Source organism: Brachionichthys hirsutus, chromosome 10, assembly GCF_040956055.1.
Source record: "Brachionichthys hirsutus isolate HB-005 chromosome 10, CSIRO-AGI_Bhir_v1, whole genome shotgun sequence".
Classification (NCBI taxonomy): domain Eukaryota; kingdom Metazoa; phylum Chordata; class Actinopteri; order Lophiiformes; family Brachionichthyidae; genus Brachionichthys; species Brachionichthys hirsutus.
In genome coordinates this window covers 12,066,277-12,089,600 of record NC_090906.1, presented here as the reverse complement: position 1 = coordinate 12,089,600, position 23,324 = coordinate 12,066,277, and the positions used below count along the sequence as shown (strand labels likewise).

At 47.7% G+C, this 23,324-nt stretch overlaps 3 protein-coding genes across 7 annotated transcripts in view; 2 read left to right on the top strand and 1 right to left on the bottom strand.

The window, feature by feature from the left end:
* The first annotated feature begins 4,489 nt into the window (after positions 1 to 4,489).
* Positions 4,490 to 9,518, top strand: ube2b (ubiquitin-conjugating enzyme E2B (RAD6 homolog)). 5 transcript variants are annotated; one of them, XR_011105668.1, is made up of 8 exons: positions 4,998 to 5,159; positions 6,351 to 6,431; positions 6,784 to 6,809; positions 7,269 to 7,358; positions 7,783 to 7,871; positions 8,207 to 8,508; positions 8,618 to 8,702; positions 8,796 to 9,518. XR_011105668.1 is itself a non-coding variant. In XM_068744022.1 (6 exons), exons 1-6 carry the CDS (start codon positions 4,538 to 4,540, stop codon positions 8,333 to 8,335), a joined length of 438 nt encoding a protein of 145 aa, XP_068600123.1. In that variant the 5' UTR covers positions 4,490 to 4,537; the 3' UTR covers positions 8,336 to 9,518. The 5 variants fall into 5 exon arrangements, 2 of the variants coding, with proteins under 2 accessions (XP_068600123.1, XP_068600121.1); XR_011105666.1 differs by having other exon boundaries at positions 8,618 to 9,518; XR_011105667.1 differs by having other exon boundaries at positions 8,207 to 8,702.
* Positions 9,519 to 9,531: 13 nt separating this feature from the next.
* Positions 9,532 to 10,815, bottom strand: cdkn2aipnl (CDKN2A interacting protein N-terminal like). The gene is made up of 2 exons (XM_068744019.1): positions 10,486 to 10,815; positions 9,532 to 10,407 (listed from the first exon to the last, which is right to left on the bottom strand). The coding sequence occupies exons 1-2, from the start codon at positions 10,801 to 10,803 to the stop codon at positions 10,402 to 10,404; spliced, it is 324 nt and encodes a 107-aa protein (XP_068600120.1). The 5' UTR covers positions 10,804 to 10,815; the 3' UTR covers positions 9,532 to 10,401.
* A 2,756-nt stretch (positions 10,816 to 13,571) lies between these two features.
* jade2 (jade family PHD finger 2) overlaps positions 13,572 to 23,324 on the top strand; it is a 56,769-nt gene continuing 47,016 nt past the window's right edge. Inside the window, exons 1-2 of the mRNA XM_068744018.1 lie at positions 13,572 to 14,779; positions 22,933 to 22,996. Of these exons, the coding sequence (XP_068600119.1) occupies positions 22,933 to 22,996 (64 nt within the window). The 5' untranslated portion in view covers positions 13,572 to 14,779. The remainder of the gene's footprint in view (positions 14,780 to 22,932; positions 22,997 to 23,324) is intronic.

Here is a 23,324-nt window from a genome sequence, read left to right as displayed (position 1 = left end):
CGTGATTTGATTGATTGATTGATTTAAAAGTTGCAGATATTGTGTACTTAAAAACATTAGAGCTATTATTTCTTCCCACCTGTATTCAACAACTTTTTGTATTAAGACTGTCGTTGGAAGAAGTAAGAAGTAAGAAGTAAAGCAAGAAGTAAAGCAAAACCCCAGCACCCAGACTGGGGTTTTGCGGTTGTATCCTCGCCTGGTTTCCGCTCTCTGCTGCTGAATGTGTCGCGCTTGACGCACCGAGAGAGACCAGCGACGGGCCCCGGCCATTGGTTCAGAGCGCCGCTTCCTCTGAAGTTTTATTGGTCCACCATCAAGAGAAGAAGTTACCCCGGACACACCCCGGAGAAAATCCATGTGTATTTTATGGTGTGGCGATGATGTCATTGATTCCCATACAGCTATCTATCCAAAGAAACCCAAAAGAGTTTAAAGAATATTTAAAAGACTGGATGATGTGTTAGTAAATTATTATCAAATAGATTTCTGTCCATGCAAAATATATATACATGCAATATATATAGCGATATCTCCACGTCTTGCCATTGAATTACAGAGAAAAAAATAACCTCAATAAACCCGGAAAATAATTGTCTTTTGTAATTTTCACATCAATCCCAAAGAGAGATTTGTCCAGTCTTCTGGTAGAACTTCATGTTGAAGGGTCTTTAGTAATAATAGTCAAATAAAGAAAGCAGTTAGTACTCCTCTTATGTCAGTTTCTGTTGTGCCACTTGCATCTGAATTGAATTATGGGATGCAAAACGAGGGCTCATCTAAGGCCATTTGGTTTATTCCTATACATTTATTCCATATCTGATTTCTCTTTATATTGATCTATACATGTTGTATTTGTTTTCAGCCATGATTTTGCTAAATGCAAACATTTGCTCAGCACTCCTCCTTTAGATTTGTCCATAACGTTTGTCCTCAGTTTGCATTTCCAGGTAATTGAGTCATGGCGTATTGACCACCATGACATAAGAAGGCAGGAGACAAAGGCAGGCAAACACAATACAGGAGCGTAACCCAAAGTCACTTGACTGTCAGCTGCGCTGTGCGGGATGGAGCCTCTGTTACAGATACGGCAGGAAGCACAATGCTTCTATCAACGCTGACTTGTCAGAGGGCTCAGTGTTTGTTGTTGTTTCTGCTATTCAATGCCCGCTGCTCGTGTTCACAGTCTAAATTTAAACCCCCTGCGAGTGCCAAGATGGTTTGCGTAAAAGCCCCTTTTAATTCCAGTCGAGCAGACGCAGACCGCATGTTTGATGCCGATGCCAAGACATTAGGATGAGATGGCTGAGCCCGTTGTAAACGTCCATCAGAGAAATGTTTGTCCGTGATGTGGTGGAGGAAAAGATGGTGATGAATGGATTGGTTTAAGTTGCTGCGTGATGATACTGGTTGATATCAGAGAGGAGGAGGAAAGCAGAACACCCAGATAAATACATTTAATTCAGAAAAATACCATAAATATGTGGAGAATTGCAGGGATTGCCCACGTATTGCACAGCATGTTTCATGATCCTGAAATCGTCTCCAGTCTTTTTCCTCTGCATGACTTTATTCCATGTCAGACTAAATATAGATATACAGATATTAAAAAAGGAGGAGGAGTGGGAGTGACAACCTCTACCTCTCTCTTTCCACCAATTAGCATCAAGAATTTGTCTCCAGGATCTCTGAAACCATGACAACAGCAGGTTCCTGTTCCAATCCGCTGTCTTGAGCGCCATCTGGTGATGTTAAAGAGGAAGCTCAGGCTACTCTCAGTCATTTTGAAGACAACCTCAGGACAACATGAGCAACACACACAAACACACTAACACATACACACACACACACACACACACACACACATACATCTTTCAACAGCACTTTTTTTTATTTGTGAAAGCCATGTGATAAAAGGTTGGTGGACAAGGGAGATTATAATCCCGGTGTCTGCTCCGCAAAACAAAGACAAAGGGAAATATGGACAAAGTGCACGAACATCTGATTGTGTCATCTGACTATTTCCCTCATCCACAGGATCTGGCTACGTTGGGGCAGATTATTACAATGTGTTGGGCTGAGAGCTGAATAGTGAAAGCGTAATTTCCTCTGTGGGGATGAACAGTGGGCAGGTCTCTGGAGCCGCTGAACTCACCTTGCACCTCTGTCCAAGCTGATAGACTCCTATCATATCTCGCTGTGCACCACCGATACTCCGTCACCACCCTGGGCCTGGCACAAATCCCTACCTAAATACTGGATGGATTTATTGCTCAAGAGACTCTGTTGTTGCATCAGTACTGAGTAATGAATGCGGCACACCATCCGATCCACAGGGGTGCACAATAGTTGGTTTTGTTCTTGTCCGTATTTGTAGACATTATGAGCAGCCTGCAAACATTAAAATATGAAACAACTTAAAATGTAGTTTCTGTTATTCCATTATCCAATCAGTCCTCTGTGAGACACAACACTGTAACCAGATACTAATGACTTAACGCTAACCATCACGCTGCAATCACATGACCGTTGGAGGAGCAGCTCCTTGAGAGAAATGCTAAACCCTGTATGAGAAACATGCTCAGGAACAATGCTAACATGCTAATGTCATGGCGGAAACAGTATGTCGTTCAACACTGTGTGTCATGCAGCTAGCACTTCTCAACGTCATCATCGGCCGACCGTTGCCCTTGACAGATCACAAAATTTGACCAGGACACTTGCTGCAAGTTCGACTGCCCCCCCCCCCCCCCCCCCGTCCGCGTTCACTGGCCCAGCAGACCATGTGACATGCCCCTGCACCTCTAATGAGACCGTTTGCTCGTACCATCCTTAAAGCTTCGCTCCTCATTAGTGCTGATGGCCGTAATGGCGCCATCGCTGGAGTCTCCATTACATCCAGACTGGAGTCTCCCAGCGGTTGTCAGCAGGATTTGGTGGAGACTAATGGGTCATTAATGGATGCTAGACTGATGAGCGATGTTTTAAGGCCCGAGGGACCTCAACAAACAGAGAGTATGATGACGAGAGAGGGAGGGAATTATTGGTACAGCAAGTAACACATGTGTGAATGTTCAAAGACAAAGCCCACAAATAAGTTATTGATGCATTTCATTGTGAGCAGCTATAAAAAATTAAATAAAAAGCAATAATCATGATTTCCAAAGTGCATGTTTAACATTTCAGACACAAAAATCATCACTTTTAACATTCAAAATCCTTTTATATACAGAATGTAGTTGATGAGATGGAAGGAACACAACAGGAACACAACAGGAACACAACAAGTACGTTAGTGGAAGACAGTGTGTCATCTCTATTAAAAGGTCCTGAGCTCAGCAGTCAAACTCTTCTCCTGCCTCCTGGCTGGAATCAGGCCTTTGCTCAGCGCTGACAGAGATGCAGAGCAACAGATATGGGTCCTCCTTTTTTTTATATCTCAGTGAAGTCACACAACAAATTACAAAATACATCAGTGCTACTTAAATGAGAGTTGACCCACATTTAAACATATGTAGCCCTCCCTGAATAAACAGCTTTTCAGTATTTCCCTTAAAGATTATGCTTTTAAAGCCCTCAACAACCAGGCCCCACCTTTTCCCACTCGAGCCCTGCGGTTCCAAAAAATTCCAAGAGCAGACTGGGGGGCAGAGCTTTCAGCTCAGTTATAATAGAGAAATTGCTGAGTCATGGTAGCATTGCCATATGTTTGAAATCCAACATGCTTCTATATTCAGCTCACAACTCTGCATGTGTTCTGACTGGCTGACGGTACTTTCCTAATCTGCTATTTATTTTTTATTTATTTTTAAGTGTAATCTGTTCAGAATGTGTAAGTTTGTACTTTAGTGTTTTTGAAACCTGGACGAAATGGCCAGACGCACTTGTTTATTTAGTGGTACATTTGTATTCCTGTACATTCTCATCCTCATGCAGCAGAGAGGAGTAATACGTATTTGTTTTGATGGACTATCACTAAAAGCCCACTGCTGCCTGTGTTGCCATGGCAACAGAAAAAGTTGATATCGCGAGCAGATAGACAGATATAGAAATATGTTCAGGCTAATCTTCGGGTTTAGGAACTTCTTGTGTCCAGAGCACGGAAATAATTGGAGTTCAAAATTAGAGTCCGATCACGGCATCCTGATTCAGAACCAGAATCAGGATCAGAAGTATTGGCCTGCTGCACCTCAGGAAGAGGTTCATACTGGTGACCAGTACAGCTGCAGAGGCCACTGGGTACCAGTGGCCTCTGCATTGCCATAAAAAACATATGGCAATGCTACCATGACAATGACAAATCATCTGAGGAATGCTGGACTACAAGCCCGTTGACCCTACACTAGTGCTGTGCTAATGGGACTTTAATGCTTGCCCAGTCTCTGAAGGAGATCATCACAGGTCCCAGACCAGTGATGAGCCCCAAAACCTGAGGAGCGGGATGAACAAACGTGCACCACAGACTCAGCCAGCAGCTCTAACAGAAGAGTAGGCCACCACCCTACATGATGACATCATCAGGAGGATGTAGCAGTCCATGAGGAGGAGGATTAGGTTAGGGTAGGTTCAACTTTAATGTCTTTAGACATGTACAAGTACTAGGTAAGAACATTTCAGTTTAGGGTTCTAACCAGAAGTGCTATTACTAGACAGAAATGTGCAAAAGATGTACAGTTGTTATGTACACAGATTTAGTGCTATGAACATGCTATAAGGCTAGACATAATATATACTACAAAATATACAGATTAAATTAGAATATACATAGATTCATGTGCATAACATATACTGGTTGGCATGCTATTTGATTGATATTGATATTAATATGCTAAATAAACAGCTATATAATGACCTCATATTAGTAAATGTCTTTATGGGACGACGACAGGGGGAAAAAGGAGAACTGCTCCGAACATTAGCAGAGATTTTATTTCTGAGACGTCATCTTCGACCCGACGTGTGGGAACGTTCGTCTGACGTCACCAGAGAGCCCGCTAGTTAGCCAGTTGTTTTGTGAGGAGAAGAAAAGGGCCACAAGCTGAAAGAAGCACCGGATTAGGTTTCGGACACTATTCGGTTTTGGGTCCTGGTTTAGTTTTTAACCTTTTTTGAATAATGTCGACCCCGGCGAGGAGACGGCTTATGAGAGATTTTAAAAGGTACCTTTTACGTTTCGGCAGCTAGCTCTGCTGTTTGTGTGTAGCTGTTAGCTTCATCGTCTAGCGCTATCAATAGCTATTTTAGCTTAGCGCTAGCTGTTGGTGCAGCGAATGCTACAGCTAAAGCCTGTCCAGATCTATTGGGAAGTACATTCTTTATTTGGTGTTGTGCTGTACGTGGATACTATTGACAATGTACCGAGTGTTTTAGTTGGTATTTGGGCATGATACGTTTGTTTTAATGGAGTGGTAATAACGCTGTTTTCCCCCATTTTTCTTGCTAACTAGTTTTTTTTTTTTGTATATGTGCAATTTTGTCTGCCAGATGCTACCTGAGATTGACAAAAGACATATTCAGCGAACCAGGTGTTTTGCTTTCAGTGAACCTGATTCGACACTGATTAAATACTGGTGTAGTTTACATTTGCTCACACAGTCTGTGATGTTCAGGTAGAAATTCCGCTACTTCAAGTCCAGCTAAAATGTATTAAACGTGATTGTTTCACTCGTCCCTGGTAACAACGGGGCTCACAGCCCCCCCCCCTGTCTGTTTCCTTGCTCCATATGGCATCCTGCAGTGTTTGTGTGCCGTTCACACACCTGTCAGTGGAAAAAAAAAGATCCTGAGCTTTTCTACTAAGTACAGCCAATGAAGCGAGGCAGATAAGGTATCAGCGTAACCCGACCCCTGCTGTGCCAGTCCCCAGGTAGCAAGCTGTGACACACCGAGGAACCAGCGAGGCAAAAGTCATTACCTCACTACCTGTTGTCATGAAACTATGCCACACAATAATATGTGGTTCGGTGTGGCTCATTTCAACATGTTGCCTTTATTTACCACGGTGGGCGTCATCGGAAACGCGTTTCATACGTTTTGATGATCAATAGTTTCAGAAACCAGAGGTTGTCATTGGAAACGGTAAATGTTAACCTGACAGGTGTGCGTTTGTGATTTGTTGGTCTTTGTTTCTTGGCATGTGTTACTTGCAGCAAATGTTTTCCTCTGAACTCCAGAGATCTCATCTTCACGTTTTTCCATCCCTTTTGACCCGTTTTGTTTTTTTAAATTCCTTCCTTACTTCCTGCTTCCTTTCTTTTTCTCCGTGTCTCTGTTCTGCTGTCTTCATCCGTCCATTCATGTCCTCCTCCTTGCGGTTGTTCTCACGCCGTGTCTCTTGCTGTCTCACGCAGACTTCAAGAAGATCCTCCCACTGGTGTGAGCGGAGCGCCGTCAGAGAACAACATCATGCTTTGGAATGCAGTTATTTTTGGGTGAGTCATTTCGATCCAGCTCCACCCGGCTGTCTTCACCCTGATGTACAGCGTTCCCCAACATACCCGCCCATTTTTAGTATTTTATATATGTCTGATTACAGTAGTGATTGAGATACAGATGGTTTGATGCAGGAACCCACGAGACACAGTTGGAAGTGGGGTCAAAGGTCAGTCAGACGGAGAAACGTACTGATAAAGTTCAAACTAAAAGGGCAGACGTCCGTTCAAATATAATTCTTGCTGTAGGAAATTAAAGCGGAGCTCCACTCGGCCGTGGTTTTTCTACCTCACGTCGGTAGCGGCGGGATGGTTTGAATGTGGGAATCATTTCGCTGCTCTCTCACTGCAGGCCTGTGGGGACACCGTTTGAAGATGGTAAGTGCCTCTTTTTTTTACTCATTGTGTCCATAAAGTCCAGGCCCTGTGGGATGCATTCATCCAGGCCCTGGCTTTATAGCATCGCATCATTTAATCATTTAATCCATTCATTGCAGCCTTCTGGACATGTAGACGTTTGTTATGGAGCTCCTGAGCAGCTCGAACCCCCATCCTGCTCCTGCTGGCTGCTCTGTTGTGTTTAAGTGTTTGTGTAAATGGTTACCGCTCCCACGCGTGTATGATCGGCTCGCCGCCTCGCGTGATGATGTCACGGGGTAGCACACGTTTTTCCCCCCCCTCGTTCTCGCCGTAGTTGTAATTATGAGAGAAGTGCTGACTCGGGTTGCTCTCGTTAGTCGTCTCTGCCTCGCTGGAGGATGAGCTTCTCTTGCTCTATTTTTAGGAGGATAATGGCTGCCTCCGGCTCTCAACACTCTCTCCCTCCTCCCTCTGCAGGAACATTTAAGCTTCTGATAGAGTTTTCAGAGGAGTACCCAAACAAGCCTCCCACAGTTCGGTTTATCTCCAGAATGTTCCACCCTAATGGTAAGCGGCTCCCTCGCCTTTCACTGGTGCTCCAGAAAATCTCAATGAATTCTGCTTTCACACTTTCATAACCAGAATCCACAATTTGTTGCAGTTGACTTTAGATGAAAGCCTCCTTTCAGTTTGTGCTTCTAGCAGTGCGTCGCGTTAAATCCCTGAGGCGGCAGTAAGGCCGGCCGGCGCTAGATTGTTCTATTCATACGGCCAGCATCAGAAGTTGATCCATTTGGTTTCAGCTGCAGTTTCTTTGTCTTTCCCGTTCGGCGTCTCATCTACAAAAACCCAAAAAGCTATTGTTTCCTCATTAATGTCCCCAAACCGGCGCCAGATCCTTAAAGTTGAACTGGTACCGAAGGGGACGGATAGGAACCTGACAGGCTCCTCCAGACGTGACGCTTACCCTCGTTGTCTCTGTGCTCACCAGTTTACGCGGATGGAAGTATATGTTTAGACATCCTCCAGAACCGCTGGAGCCCCACGTACGACGTGTCGTCCATCCTCACCTCCATCCAGGTAGGCTCCCGCCTGAGCGTTTCGGTTCGGTGTTTATGCTATCTGTGGATACTCCGGCCTCGTTGGAGTACAGAGGATCGACGGCACTGCTGTAGAATAAATCATTTCATCTGTGTTTTTACTGCACTGCAGAAATCTGGTCTTATTTTAGGGCCTTTTTTGGGAGTTTTTCCCATTTCTGTGTAACTTTGCAGCAAGAAATCCAGTTTTTTGTTAAAATGTTTAAAAGGACATGTTGCACGTGACTCTCGGTAGATGCTGCACGTCAGAGTTCCGTCCCGCTCAGCCTTGGTCTGTCCCCGGTATTTGAATCCCTGTCGTCAACTCTTCCGCAGTCTTTGTTGGACGAGCCAAATCCCAACAGCCCGGCCAACAGCCAGGCCGCACAGCTCTACCAGGAAAACAAGAGGGAGTACGAGAAGAGGGTGACGGCCATCGTGGAGCAGAGCTGGGTGGACGGCTGATCCTTCCTCTTCATCACCTTCTCTTCATCGTCCCAGTACTTCATTCTTTCATTTATACCTCATTAAGAAAACAACAACTCAAGTGCCACCGCGAAAAAAAAGGACGAATAAAATATCCCAAACAGAACGGACATTAACTTGCTTGCCAACACGTTTGAAGAAATCCAGGGAGGGTAAAATCGATCTTATATTTGTGTTTCTCGTTTTTTATTTATACTTTTTTTTTTTTGCATGATGTGAAATAAGTTATTGCTAATAGAATTTGTAATATATCTTTGTTAGGTTGGATTGGTGAGTTTTATCTTTTCTGTCACGTCTGCTGGCGGTCACGCAGCTGATGCTACGGGAAGGGGAACGTTGATCCAGGGTCAGCGATAAGCAGCAAGAACATTTCACTCGTTTTCAGCTCGGCCGCGGCTTAGAAAGGATTCCTGTCCAACATGTCCATCTGTTACATTAGAGAGACACTGCAGAACTCAGAGGAAGGATAAAAAGACGCGAGTCGACCGAAATAAAATCAGCGCAAGAGTTATTGCCGTGTGGGGACGGACGTAGTGAAGACAAAGCTGAGGTTCCATGCGGGGACGGACATAGTGAAGACGAAGCTGAGGTTCCGTGTGGGGACGGACGTAGTGAAGACGAAGCTGAGGTTCCGTGCGGGGACGGACGTAGTGAAGACGAAGCTGAGGTTCCGTGTGGGGACGGACATAGTGAAGACGAAGCTGAGGGTCTGAGACAGCTGACTTCAGGGACGGTTCTGTCTCCTCCTGTTCTGACTCGAAGACGAGACGAAGGCCAGACCGTTGGGAGCTTTGCTGCGAGTGAATGAAGCGTCCGCGGTCGTCGTCCGCTCCATCGACGGATCGGTAAACGAGTCCCGTGCAGACGTCTCAACGTTGGTTGCTTTCACGCCTGCATTTGTCTCTTTATTTTATTTATATGTGACGGCAGATCTAAAGACTATTTGGGTTTGGATTCTCAGCTGACCCCGCCCACCTCCAGCTAAATAATCACGAAAGACGGACGTCGGTAAAACTAGAGAGAGAAAGGTCATCTTGTGGCTCGTGGTTTATTTCATCTATCAAACAGAAGGGATGTTAGCAAACTATGTGAATTAAAAGAAAAATGTATACTTATAAACTATATGCTGTATAAACATAATAAAACACATTTTTCAGACTGAGCTTTTTTTGGTAAAAATTTATTTGAAAGTTTCCCTAAAATGGCAGAACCTGAGAAATGACATTGGAGTTCAGCACGTGATTTATAACCGATTCCACTGATCTCAATTCAAATCCTTCCGCTCTGTAAAATGTAAAATTATCTGTCAATTCAACTTCGTGACATTATCTACGAACAGGAAAATCAAATAACTATTTTGTTAACGGATTGGCGATTGCATGTATGAGGCAATTGGGACCAATGAGAATGCTCGTAGCATTTCACTTCAGACATTTACAGCAAGAACATCAGAAGGAACTAAAGAGGAAGGCAGAACAGAACTTACTGCAAAGAAGTCAATCTAGGAGTAAAAAGAAAAATCCAATTCAATGACAGGAAGATAAAAATGTATTGTTCTTCAGGCAAGAACAAGATGCATAAAAAAGGGGACTAAAACCATTTAGTACACTTCAAGAAGAGCAAAGAAAACAAAACGGCCCTGGAGAAGAGGCGGAAGATGGATGGACTCGCTTGAAGACGGCTCACCTCATCCAAGAGGTTTCTTCAGTTCTGAGTTGAAACATCTTCAACCAACCTTAAACACGCCCTGTTGATTTTTTTTTTGCTCTTCTTGATTTACCTCGCCGACTGAGAATCCACACAGACGGCGAGTCCACTAAAAAAAATAAAACAGTAAAGCTACAACACTGGAAACATTTTCACTGAATAATGAAATGCTGATGCTTGAGGTTGAGGTCACGCTCAGATCCATAATAAATAGTACGGGATGGTGAACCATGCGGCCCAGCTTAGGACAGAAGCACAGCCTGTGTGTCCGACCCTCAGTCCTCCGGCAGGGGACGCACAGCCTGTGTGTCCGACCCTCAGTCCTCCGGCTGAGCCGATCAAGCCTACAGTGGAGGAGAAACACACGAAGATGTAAACACGTGTGTGCGTGTGTGTGCGTGCGTGCGTGCGTACAGACATACCTGTTGCTTCTTCATAATCTCATCTCTGGTCTTGAACACCGGCGCGTCCTCCACCTCGATCCCTTCCGCCATTTCCTTCACTTTGTCCAGGAGCTCCGCGCTGTACCTGCAGCCCATGAACACGTTGTTCGCCCAGACCATGGACAGAGACAGCAGGTAGTTCGTCTGCTTCTTCCGGAAGTCGCTAATGTTCCGCAGGATGAACTCTCTCCGGCCCCGCCACTGCTTCTCACTCTCCGCGTAAGTCCTGAACGTTTCCACGCGGTCGGCGACGACTCTGTTCTGCTGGATAAAGTCTTCAACGTCGAAGGAAGACATCTTCCTTTTCCTCCGACACATTCAAATGAGGTAACTTCCGGCCTGCGAGGTGGAGCCCGGAAGTTGTTTTTTCGGGGTTGCCGCGTTTCAAACTGGCGCCACCCAGCGGTCATTGTGAAAACTACACTTATATGAAACATACACAGGGGCTCCTCTCTGTTGTTGTAGTCAACTGGATTACATCTATTTAATGTGAAACATGGCAGGTAATCAGATTACAGTTACATAAAGTATATATGGTATAGAGTATACCAGTCCGTCTTAGTCACAAAGAGAGTATATATATATTGTTCCTTTAAATAGAGAGAATTTAGTTATTGATTTGATTATGTTATGATGTGTGCCTTAAGCCATGGGCCTTCTCACAATTTTATTATGTTCGCATAATGACAATAAAGGATCTTGAATCTTGAATCTTGAATATTGAAATGGCATATAGCCTTAATCAACTTTTTATTCTACTTAACTTTCTCCCTTCACAAAATAATTTTTAATTTTATAAAGTTTAAATTGCTCATGATAACCAATTCCAAATGTTTGGAGTAGGTTCCCGTATATAATGAAGCAGGTGGTCGTCCGCCTATGAAGACCTCCTCATGTTTTCTACATGGAGAAGCCAACCAGAGAATCATTTTTCAATGTTTCTTGTTTCTGCACAAGTGAATCATTAACTTAATCATTCTGTATTTCAGTGCATAACTAAAGTGAATAAGCGACCTTTATGATGACGTCAGGTGAGAAGCATGAATGTTTCTGTTGCTTTTAGAATAATTCAGTGGGTCGTTTCTTTATTTTCCTCTCAGATGTTCACACACACGTATCACCTTCCCTGTTGCTCTGAACAAGATTCCCTTTGTGTGTACCGAAAACAGTATTTTTCTTAGACACACATTGCAACCAAATGCTTCATCATTGAAAAATATTTCTTTAAGGAATACTCTCTCCCATGAGTATGTCCTAGAAAGACAAAGTCACACACATTCAGATACACGCAAATACACACTATTCCCACAGAAAGAAAAAAACCATCAGGAGCACCAGAGAGTACGGTATGTTGTACTTTGGGCGGCTTCCAAGTCACACAAGTTGCCACTTTATTGAGTGAATTCACCCATTAGGTTTATGGCCTCCCCCCCCCCCCCCCCCCCCCTCTTACTCCGCCTGAAATACACACTGATGCTGAAATAATACACTGCGTTCCAGCCAGCTCTGGCAGTCAGCCGCTCCTGATGAGTCAGCTAATGCAGGCTTGCTTAGGAGAAAGCTGTAATTGGGAAGCACACAGATAACTCGGGTTATGTGGAGGAGCAGAGGAAGAAGAGGAGGGAGAAAGATGATGCTGCTGCTGCATTTGAATGAGTGCCAGAGAAATCCCTCTTCTGTGTCCTTCACAGCTTCGTTTCACTTTGAGCTGAAGACCATCAAAAGCCCCCCCCCCCCCCCACCCCACCCCACCCTCGCCCGACTTGGTACAGAAGAAATGAGAATTTGTGCTCCGGCCATCCTTGGCGTAGCGTAACGGGCTCGGTCTGCTTGCATCTGCAGCTCTCTTGAGTGTGGCTTCATCCGTTGGTGCATCAGGATGACCTTCCGGCTCTCCTTTTATACCGACTGTGCATTCCAGATACGAGGAACGCTGAGCAAAGGGGAATCAAGCGGCTGAGATGATCGACTTGTGACAGCGTTAGAAGCTGCTCAGACTCAACGAGTCACTGAGTTTCTGCTTATGGGCCCTCGACTGATCCGGAATGACTTTCATAGTTAAAGTTGATTGCAACATTTTTTTGCACCGGATGACACTGGTTGTGCTACGCTAGCTCCTGCTAACCGTGCTACTTATGAGGCTGCATTGTATGTTATTTTATATTATTTTACAGTATGCACTAATAATGTACCATAAATTTAAATCCTAATCCTCTCGAGTAAAAAAGGCACACAATCTCAGAAAATCCTCGGAGACACGAAGGACTACAAACCCGATGACATCACACTGCTGCGCTGATGGGACGCCATCATGGGGATTGTGTGCACGCCCATTTACTGGAGGAGAACGACGTCACCGCTCTTGACTGGCAATGACCCCAGACATGAAAATGCCCAGAGGAGTGGGCTGAGTTGAGCATGAACATGTGATAGCGTGAGCATCCTCCACCGACTCAGAGAGGGCGATGACATCATCAGGAGGACGTACCAGTCCACTGGGAGGAGGATTACTGTAGAAATCGAATTACAGAGAGTAAAATGTTTGAGATCCAGAGATTCTTCTATCTTTTTTTTGCTCTTTGTGATTTACCTCGATGACTGAGAACCTGCACAGACATAACTCAAAATGTTACCGACGTCTCTTGATGAAATGTTCGGGAAATGTTGCAAATGTTACGAGGAACAGTTGATTAGGATATTATCGAGATTTATCAGAGAATGGGGTACAGTACACGCTTGTGTTTCGGCCTTTACTGTGCATTCAATATTACAGATAGAGCTGTGATGGCTCTTGATGAAACAAATCTGAAGATGTGTCTTGGTCTAATTTAGATCCCATTAAATGTTGAGAGCGATCCGGAAACCTGCCTCGATAAAAATAAAAAATAAAAAATCAGGATTTTCCCATTTACCTATAATGGAGGCTTTAAAAAAAATTATATCTTGTAAAATATGAATTCCATTCACTCATAAAGGGGTCCGATCTGCACTATCATGTAAAATGTCTTCTGGATCTGATCCAGAATGAGGTCAGGAAAATAAATAGATTACATTTTAACATTGAAAACTCCATTTATTTATTAGAAAAATCAGGTAAAAATACACATCAACTCTGATTTACTTTTACTTTTCATGGTTGGTGGATAAAAACACCAGGAACAATCTAGAACCTTTTGATGATGATCCAGATCAGATGTAAAATCCGATTAGGAGGGGAATGAGCTGCTTGGCGGAGGTCTGCGCTCTCTGAGCGCTTTTCTTGTTACTCTATAAATTAAAGTCATAATTCAGCGTTCAAAAGGAAAATAAACGGCGCGTCGCTGAACTGGTTTCCATGTATTCCCACGGAGCAGGGACCAGTCTGTGGCTGCACCGCGGGGGGGGCTGGCAGGTGAGCGTTCAGTCCCCGTCCTCTCCTCTCCGAGGCGCAGTCATCGCGCGTTTCTCAGAGTCGGAAGTGCAGCTTGCGGGAACGGTGAATTGAAAGTACGCCATAAATATGGCGCCAAAAGAGTTTTCAAGCTGATGATCGCCAGAGCTCATTGTTGGGTCTTGTCTCTTATTCTCCTGGAGGGAAGACCCGCCTGCGGATTTGCGCGGAGCCGTTTGCGCGTCCGCCGGGCCAGAGGAGTGAAGACGAGGGGCGCTGGATGGTGTCTTTTTTGAGGGAGGGGGGGGGGTGGATGTTTCCAAACTGCGATCTTTTCTGACTCATCACCTGGAAATGGAGAATTATTTTTTCTTTTCTCCACCTCCGCCCGTTTCTAATCCGGATTGTAATTTTCATTTTTTTTGACACCACGTTCGAGCCGCTTCTGCAAAATGCGACACGCTTTCCTGTGCGCGGCGTGTTCGTGTTGTCGTGCGCGCCTCGCAGCCTGCAGAAACCGTGAGGGCGCACGGCACCGCCGTGTTTGTTGTTGTTGTTGTTGACTTCTAGAGGTTTACAACTCACTTTTTTTGGGGAGGGGGGGATTTTATTTGGGATTTGTTACCCGGTCTTTGCAGAGCTGACGCGCTGTCAACGCGCAGCGTGACGGGGGGAGGGAGGAGGAAGGAAGGGACAGTCCTGTCACCCAACGTGGGGTCGGAGTCGGAGGAGTCGAGGCTGTTTCGCAGCTCTGCTAACATCCAAACTGAACTTGAAGCCTCTCCGGCTGCGCAACGACACGCGTCTTCTCCCAATGGTCTCCTAATATCCGGGAGTCACGCACCGCCACGCACCGTCCAGGACCGAGGACGCGTCTGCGCCCGAAGCGGAACCGCAACCAAGGTAATAAAAAAAAATTACAAACAATAATAATAAAAATAAACTCAGCGGATGGAAATGGGATTGATCCAGAAGTGGGAGTGTTGCAGCGCTGCGGCTACACCAGAGCTAGGCTAGCAGCGGCCAGCAGGGCAGTGCGCACTTTGGCAGCGGCGCACTCGCGTGTGAGCCGGAGCCGCGCGTTCGCGTCCTGCGGGAGGAGGGACGCAACGCGCCGAGTCTGTCGCAGGGAAAGACGGAGAAGCCTCCGTGCGCGTTTAACGGGCTAAACTTGGCCATGTTGCGCTGCAAGCGTCGACGTGAACGCGCCCCGGTGGGAACGTGTGCGAGCGCGGGTACTTGGAGAGTGTTCGTTTGGTTTGTTTACGCCATCGCGACTAATGGGGTCATTTGCGGGAACGCAACGAGGCGTGCGGGTTGTGGGCGCAGACCCTCGGGGGGGGGGGGGGGCAGTACTGGTTTTAGGAAGGCCGATCACGCAACCAGACGCAAGCATAGTCAAGGAATTGGAGGACCCCCCCCCCTCTGCTGTGCAGCTGGAGCGGAGGGGGGAGTGGCTGCTGTTTACCTCCTTGATGTCTGAGCTCTCCTGGTTTGGAGGAGAGTGACGGCAGCAGCAACAACACAACACGGGCCTGACAGGTTGCCCCTCCCGTTGTGAGTCAGGAGTAATTACACCCCCCCCCAGGCTGGTTGTTTACAATCCAACAGGGACGAGGCGTGTTTTCATATGCATCCATCAATCGTCTGACGTAGGAGCACAGTCACAGGAATGTGTGTGTGTGTGTGTGTGTGGGGGGGGTCCATATGATTCACCCCCCCCCCCCCTCCCCTTCATGCATACCACGTGAAACCAGAGCATGCAGACTTGTTATGCCTCACTTGTGCACACATACACACGCGTGTGTGCGTGCGTGTGTGTGTGTGTGGACAGGAGTGTCGTCACACGTGTGGATTTGTGTCTGCTGCATTACATCCTGAGCTCTGATTGGCCAGGAAAGTGGGCAAGGCTCCCCCCCCACGTGGCGGCGTATCGCATTAGCAGCTACGTAGTGAAGAGGAGGAGGAGGAGGAGGAGGAGGAGGGATGTTCATGAATGGATCTCTGACGTCACGCAAACCGTAGCTCCAAATCCCCCTCCCTTCCGTACATGCATCCGTCCGTCACGTGTGCACGTGTACATGTGTGTCGCACAACAGGACGGCTCGGTGTGTGCGTGTGCGTGTGCGTGCGCAGTAGCCTGCAGGCATGCTGGCGAGCCGTCATGATCCAGCTCTGCTTGCTCACTGTGTGTGTGTGTGTGTGCGTGCGTGTGTGTGTGTTTACAGCAGCGGAGGACTTCGGCCTCCTCTTTGTTGTCTTTCTCCTGAAGCTGCGGTGACTCAGCCTGATTAGCAGGATAATTGCGGCCTCCACACGCGTCACCGTCGGCACGGTAACGGCACACGCGTCATTGACGTCGCTTCTCCGACAGAGCGGCGGCGTTTCGGATGATGTTCGTTTTGTTTGTTTGTTTGTTTTGCTTTGAGCGGGCTTCTTCTCCTTCAGGGTCGGTGCCGGTACCGATCCGCTGACCCGGCCTGAGCCCGCTGGCGAGCCGTCCACTGATCAGGACCACAGAATCGATGCTCGGTAGGACTGGGCAGCAAATATTGATTTAACCGATGAGCGTGTTTTAGTGTACACAGAGAGGTGAGCGCACCCTCCTGGCTGAGACTCGCATATTGTCTACTACTGGACTATTGTCTTGACCCCTGTGGGGTCGCCACAGCAACCCGACCTTCTCCACTTCACCCTGTCCTTTGCATCGTCCTCCCCAACACCAGCCGCTCTCCTGTCCTTCCTCACTACGTCCATGTCTCTTCTCCTGGGTCGACCTCTAGTCCTGTTCCCTGGCAGTTCCATCCTCAGCATCCTTCTACCGATATAGTCCCTGTCTCTCCTCTGGACATGTCCAAACCATCAAAGTCTGTCCTCTCTGACCTCGTCTCCAACACGTCTAACCGTCACTGTCCCTCTTATTGTCTTGTTTCTAATCCTGTCCAACCTGGTCACTCCCCAGGAGAACCTCAGCATCTTCATCTCCTCCACTTATTGTTCATATTATTGTCATCAAACTCTCGGCTGTCATGTCGCTTTTTCTCCTCTGTATTTTTCTTCGGGGTTTCTGTATACATATTTGTCACGCTTTGCTTGAATCGGCGCGACACTGCCCCCTATGGTTTTCTGGTGGAACTACTTCTTTTCATAATTTCTGTCGGCTGTCTGAAAAGGCCATTTAGTACCGGGCCGCACAAAAAAAGAATAAATAACTTACTAAAAGCAAAAGTAAACAACAGCACAGTATGTCAGGCTCTCATTTGCTGTGTGAACGGGGGGGGAGGAGCCGGGAGATGAACGGAGGAGGAGTCTTCAGGGTCGCGGGGGGGTGAAGGGCAGTGTCTTCATCCTTTCCTCCGTCCCATCCAGGAGTTAATGAACTCCTGATGGCAGCGGAGCCATGGATCAGCCCTCTCACTCACCCCCCCACCCGCCTCCTCCTCCCACCTGTCCACCCCTCTTGCTCTCTCTCTCTCTCTCTCTCTGTGTCTCTTTCCCCCTCTCTTTCTCTTTTTTGGCAGGGGGCCCCAGCCTCTCTGGCTCCGTCACCTCCTCTATTGTTTGTCAGCAGATTTTGGGAGACAGAGCGGGAGGCTCCGTTACAAAATAGTCTGGCCCTCGGCCCCTTTTTTCTTTGCATTCCTTTCTTCTCTCGTTCTCCGCTCCATCTCTCTCCTGCTCCCAGGATGCGGCGGTGGCGGCGGCGGCATCAATAAATATTGTGTTAATGTTCTGGACCTGCAGCCAGCAAGGCGATAAAGGAAACGCATTTGATTTCGGTTGCTTGGCTCGATGCCCCTGTGGTCAGTGTGTGTGTGTGTGTGCGTTCCTGTTGTGTACCAGCACTAGATTTGTGTGCGTGTTGCAGCATTAAATGCCACATTAACACTTATTCACGCACACACATAATCATAAATGCATCCGGAGCCATCATGGGAATGCTGTTTGTTGGCAAATCCGGAAGAAGTGAACCCTTTAATTACATAAAAAAAACTTTAATGAAGGATGAATGAGAATTTACACCAGGAGTCCATCTCATGCGTGAGCTCCAACAGGATGGCGGTGGTGTCTGTCAGACATCCGGACCCTCGGCCCATTAGACGGGGACTTCCCGCCGTATCAGGACGGCCTGTGGCCCCCCGGGAGCGGGATCCTCGCTCTGAACACGCCGCCAGTCAGCGTTTTGACGTCAGACGAGCCGCAATGGAAAATCCTGTTCAGCGTGAAGCTCTAAATAGCAGAGCTCTATTTTTAAACCCAGCAGGCGGAGCCCTGCCTCCCACACCTGTTGGCACGGCCCCGATGACGCTGTTTGATGAGTGTGATGTGTGGCTTTGTGCGTTTGATGCGCAGGTAAATTCTGGATACCCGACATCAGGCGTTTTGTACACACAAAAGTGCAGAGACGCACACGCGCCCTGACATTTGCTTTTCATCTATTCATCTAATAGTTGACCTATTTTCCCATCTCTGTTCCTCTCCCCTTGTGTCTGTCCTCCTCTGTTCCTCTCCTCCTGTGTCTCTCCTCCTCTGTGTTTATCCTCCTCTGTTCCTCTGTTCCTCTCCTCCTGTGTCTCAACCTCACTTTCTTCATGTCTGTGATTCCCTCCTGCGGCGCTTTTTCCATCTATACCTGTCAAACTGTCTGTGTGAGCCACTCTTTTTGGATCCCCTCCTCCTAACTGGCTTGTTCCAAAAATAGCTCTGTGTGTGTGTGTGTGTGTGTGTGTGTGTGTGTGTTTTGGGAGGAGAGGAAATATCATCAGTCGTGTTTGTGCATGTCTGTTTCGGTACTCCCTGCATGCCTTCTAGCGGCTGCTATCTACACAGCATCTGTTAGGAAAAGCCAACGGCGCTTAAACACACATCCACTCCAACACAATCATGTAGGGTGGGGTGGGGAGGGGGGGGGGGGGGGGTCCTCTATCCTACCTCTCATCAGATCCAGAGTGGAGTCAATGGAAAAATATAATATTTTAACATAAAAAATCAGTTCAGAAAATCGACTCCGATTCAGATACCAAGAACAATCTAGAACCTGTTGGTGCTGATCCAGATCACCGTGTGGACGGTGTCGATCCAGTTAGGAGGGGGACGAGGTCTGCGCTCTCCCTGCCGGTCGTTGAGTCTCTTCCTCGGGCTGTGACGCTCTTTTAAACGTAATCTCTGCTGATCGTCATTAACAGAAACTCGGCTCAGTGCTCACACACAGAAGCCGAAGTTTGTTATGAAGCAATTTATATGCAAGGATTCTTTATCAGACTGCCCATCCTCTCCATCCTCGTGCGTGCGTGTGTGTGTGTGCGCGTGCGTGTGTGTGCGTGTGTGTGTGTGTGTGTGTTTCCCACTGAATAGCTACAGTCTCTTAATAATAGATCACCATCACGGCAGCGCTCTGACCCAAAGTGCTGAAAGACACACGAAAGCCCATCAGAGTTTCTGCTGACGTTCATGCACCATCATCCGGGGGGGGGGGGGGCGCCGGAGGGAGGGGACGGATGGGCCAGACAGCCAATCAGAGCGGAGACGTGTTTGCAGACAAGCAAACAGATGGCATGCTAATGGGTGGACGGGCAGAAAGACAGATGGCGAAAGCTCCTCGGCACGCAGATGGATGGACGGAATGATAAATGGGACGCGGCCCGAGACAGAGATGGACTCTTTGGACTGTTGGGCGTTTAATGGGCCGAACAATGACTGGACATAAATGTAGTAACTAATCAATAACAACATTGGCTGCTACACCCGCGCTGTATGGGCTGAGTGTGTGTAGATGACGCTGGGGGGGGGGGCACAAACACACACAAACACACCTTCCCGCCTCGCTGGTGCTGCAGATCCGGCTTATCTGCTGCTCGTCTCAGACGGCGCTCTCCCCTTTTAAGCGCTCGGTCAGACGGCGTGCTCTCGGCAGCCGGTTAATTAGCTCCCCGGGATTCGTGGCTTTCCCAGCATGCATCAGTCGATTTTGTTTGTCTCATTGTAAATGTTTCGGGCTGACATTAAACCATGAACTGAAATGGGTCTCGAAGCAGCTGATGGCGACGCAGCAAGCTGCAGAATGCTAACCGGAGCCACCGATAGATTTACTTTCTGATTTTATTTTCGTTTAGTTTTGCTCTCAGCCATGCTGTACATAAAGCTAGATTACCCCCCCCCCCCCCATTGGTGGAGGCTGATGAGGCTGGGCTCTCATTGAGGCTGTGTCGACCAATAGCTAGCCTGCTAATTGTTCATCAACGACGTCTTTGTGGGCGGCGCGGTGACGTGGTTAGCGCTGTTGTCGGTATTGAACTTTCCGTATCGTCCGGAGGACCTGAAGGCGCCGGCTCTGATGTGGACCCGGTTCTGTTGGAGGCCCGGTCGGGGCTTATTTCATTAAAGGGCCGGTTAGACCTTGGCGAAGGGCACGGCCTCCTGACTGCCCTTCGCTTCACCGTCGGATCAGTTTGTAACGTTGCCATTGGCCATTCCCTCCGTGTGTGTGTGTGTGTGTGCGCGTGTGTGTGTGTGTGTGTGTGTGTTCAGTATGCAGTGTCATGGCTGACTTCATTTCCCCTTGGTTAATGTGTGCTATGGATAAAACAAAAAGAGGCCGCAGCCCATTCAGAGCCCTTAAACGTAATGGAGCTTAGCCACATGGCAGCTGTGTGTGTGTGTGTGTGCGTGCGCGCTCCTACGCGTTTGTGTACATGGTTAAATTGTGTGCATGCGTCCTCGTTTTATTCCTACAGTCCTGTCATGCAGGACGAGGCGTGTCCCTGACGCCGCTTGTCTCGTTGTGTTTGTGCGTCTCTGAAAACAAGCCACACATGACGTTAAATTAAATTGACCTTTTTTTTGTTTTTAATCAAGCAGCAACGGATTTGAGTGAAGTCGTTCCGAGGATGAGGGTAGTTCTATGTTCTGGACGTTATTGTCCGTCTCTTGTGTGCCTTATTTATGAACTGCATCCTGTCAGTCCGCTTCCATCTTCTGGGATATGTCTCTTTTATTCCTTCACTTTTTTCCTTCCCTTACTGATCTCTCTATCTCTGGTTCCTCTGCCTTCTCTCTGCTCTTTCTTTTTATTGAGCCGGGAGGGGGGGGGGGGCTTTCAGAAATGTTCAGCCAAACCAAAACCACATTATTTCACAATGTGCTTGTATTTATGCGTGTTTTCTTTGACGCACAACATGGTTTCATTCACTCTGACAGCTGGTTGACTCCAGCTGTTGGACCCAGAGCTGCTTCAGTTTGGTACCAGAACGCCTCACACCTAATCAGACATCGACCCGGAGCTGCAAGCATCACACAACCGCAAACGGAGGGATTCATTAGCTCCGCCAAGGAGGTTGCGTTTCTGACGCCGTTGGAAGTTGTACTCTCCGGAGATCAGCCGATGTCTCAATCTATAGTCTGAGCTCTGGTTCGGTGGCTAGAGAGTGTGAATGGAGGAAGAGGGAGGAAGAGGGAGGTGCCGTAGACATGGCAACCGAGGATAAGAGTCAGAATGGATAGACGGTGAGCGAGTGACACGGAGTGGAGGAGAAAAAGAACGTTATGGCAGGTCCTGCTCCAGAAAGAAAGGGGAGGGGCATTGTCCCTTTAATGGGTCAGTGGGTTCCCTACGCCGGGCCGCCAACGGAACCAGAGGTCAACAACTGTCCTGTCAACGGACGGGTTGAGCTGCAAACGACAGAGACCAAACCCAATTAGCATTCCACCAATCGGTGACTGGAGACGGGGAATAAGGAATGTCACATCAGACCAATGAGCAGAAATGCCTCTGCAAGTCCTGTTGCATGATGGGAAAGAGATCTCGCGGCTCCGATGCTGGCGATGGACATGAGGCTCTGTGTGCACAGGAAGCGTGTCGGAGCCGCCGCTGCCGCTGCTGATTGGTTGGCGCAGGAGAAGCAGCAGTTTAGCTCCAGGCAAAGCATCTTGGTGAGACGTCGGCATCGCTGGAGCCAACTTGTAATAAAACGCGAGGAGCCGGTGGGAAGCGTCCAGGAAGCGTTTGCTTCCCAGCCAGGTTCCTGGTCCTGGTGGATCCAGCCAGTGGGCTTCGATACGGCGGGTTGTCTGTCTTCTAGTCGTCCTGAATAATATCAGAACCAAACTGCTTTGGGTTTTTGAGAGAAACAAAGTGAACTCTTTAGCAGGCGGAGTCTGAGTCTCCATACTCGCTTTGGGTTGCTTGGTTTATTGCGCCTGCTGAATGACGCTGTGGCCTCGTTTTGCGCTTCACTGATGGATTTGATCTTATTTTATTGGTTTATATGATTGAGTGGAGTCTATTTGAAGAGCAACCCTCTTAATTTATAAGTCACAAGATGTTCTAGAATGATTCATTCTGTCCCAACAGGGTGTCTGGAGTCATCCGATGAGCATTCCTGTAGGTTTCCGGTCATTTCCAGTGTCAGGGAAAGGCCGTCCCCCCCGGGAGAGGGAATAAACATGCAAGGTGTTAATATTCGTTTAAGAAGGAGACATCCATTCCAAACACGGATTAAAAGACTCGACTAAAAAGAGCTAAGCTGAAAATGAGTCTCTAGCTGCTGCTGGAAGCAAAAAAAAAAAAATGTCTGTGTTCTTCACAAACAGGGAATTCTTCTCTGGAGCTTTGCATTTAATCAATGCTGGTTAGCGCGTTAGCTCCGGTGCTAACCCTGCAGCTACGCATCTGAACGCAGAGGAGCTGGAGAATGATGCGGTTGAAGTCATTTTTTTATCGATCAATAAACAAACGGATTTGTTGCATCTTTGATCCAGCTCTGGATCTAGAATCCAGTAAATAAAGCCTTAATAAACGATGAATTCCCAGCTGGGATGGAGAGAGACTCCAGATGCACGTGTGGAGACGGAACGACGGCATCACTGTCCACAGAGTCCGAACGTGTAGCGGTGACGGAGTGGGATTATTCTGGCGGCCTGCCGACCCCGGGTTCTGACAGATTGGTGCCATCAGCGCATTATTTCATAAACACTTGTGTTTTTGTGGCAAACATCACTCGTCATTTCTCTCTTTCTCTCGCCCCTCTCCCCCCCCCCCCCCCCCCCCCCCCCGACAGATGGAGCGCGAGAAGAAGAGGAGAAAATATTCCACGAGCAGCAACGACTCCGACACCACTGACAGTAAGTTGGAGGGAAATACAGGGGAGTGTGAGTGTGTGTGTGTGTGTGTGTGTGTGTGACTCAAAAGGTGTCAGGAAGTGAGCTTGTGTGTGTGTCGAGCTGCCTGAAGCTCCAGCAGGATCTTTTTCGTGCTCACTCTGCATATAGACTTTCTTCGTCGTGTCCTCGTCTTCTGAGGATTTTTCCCTTCTAGAACGCGACAGCGTTTTCGACGTGTTGGCGGGCGGGCCGGGCAGGCCGGGGTCGGTATGAAGGATGAAGGCGGTGGTGAAAGTTATTTAGCCTGTGTGTTGGGGGTGTGGGGGTGGGGGGGGGGGGAGCTGGTGTA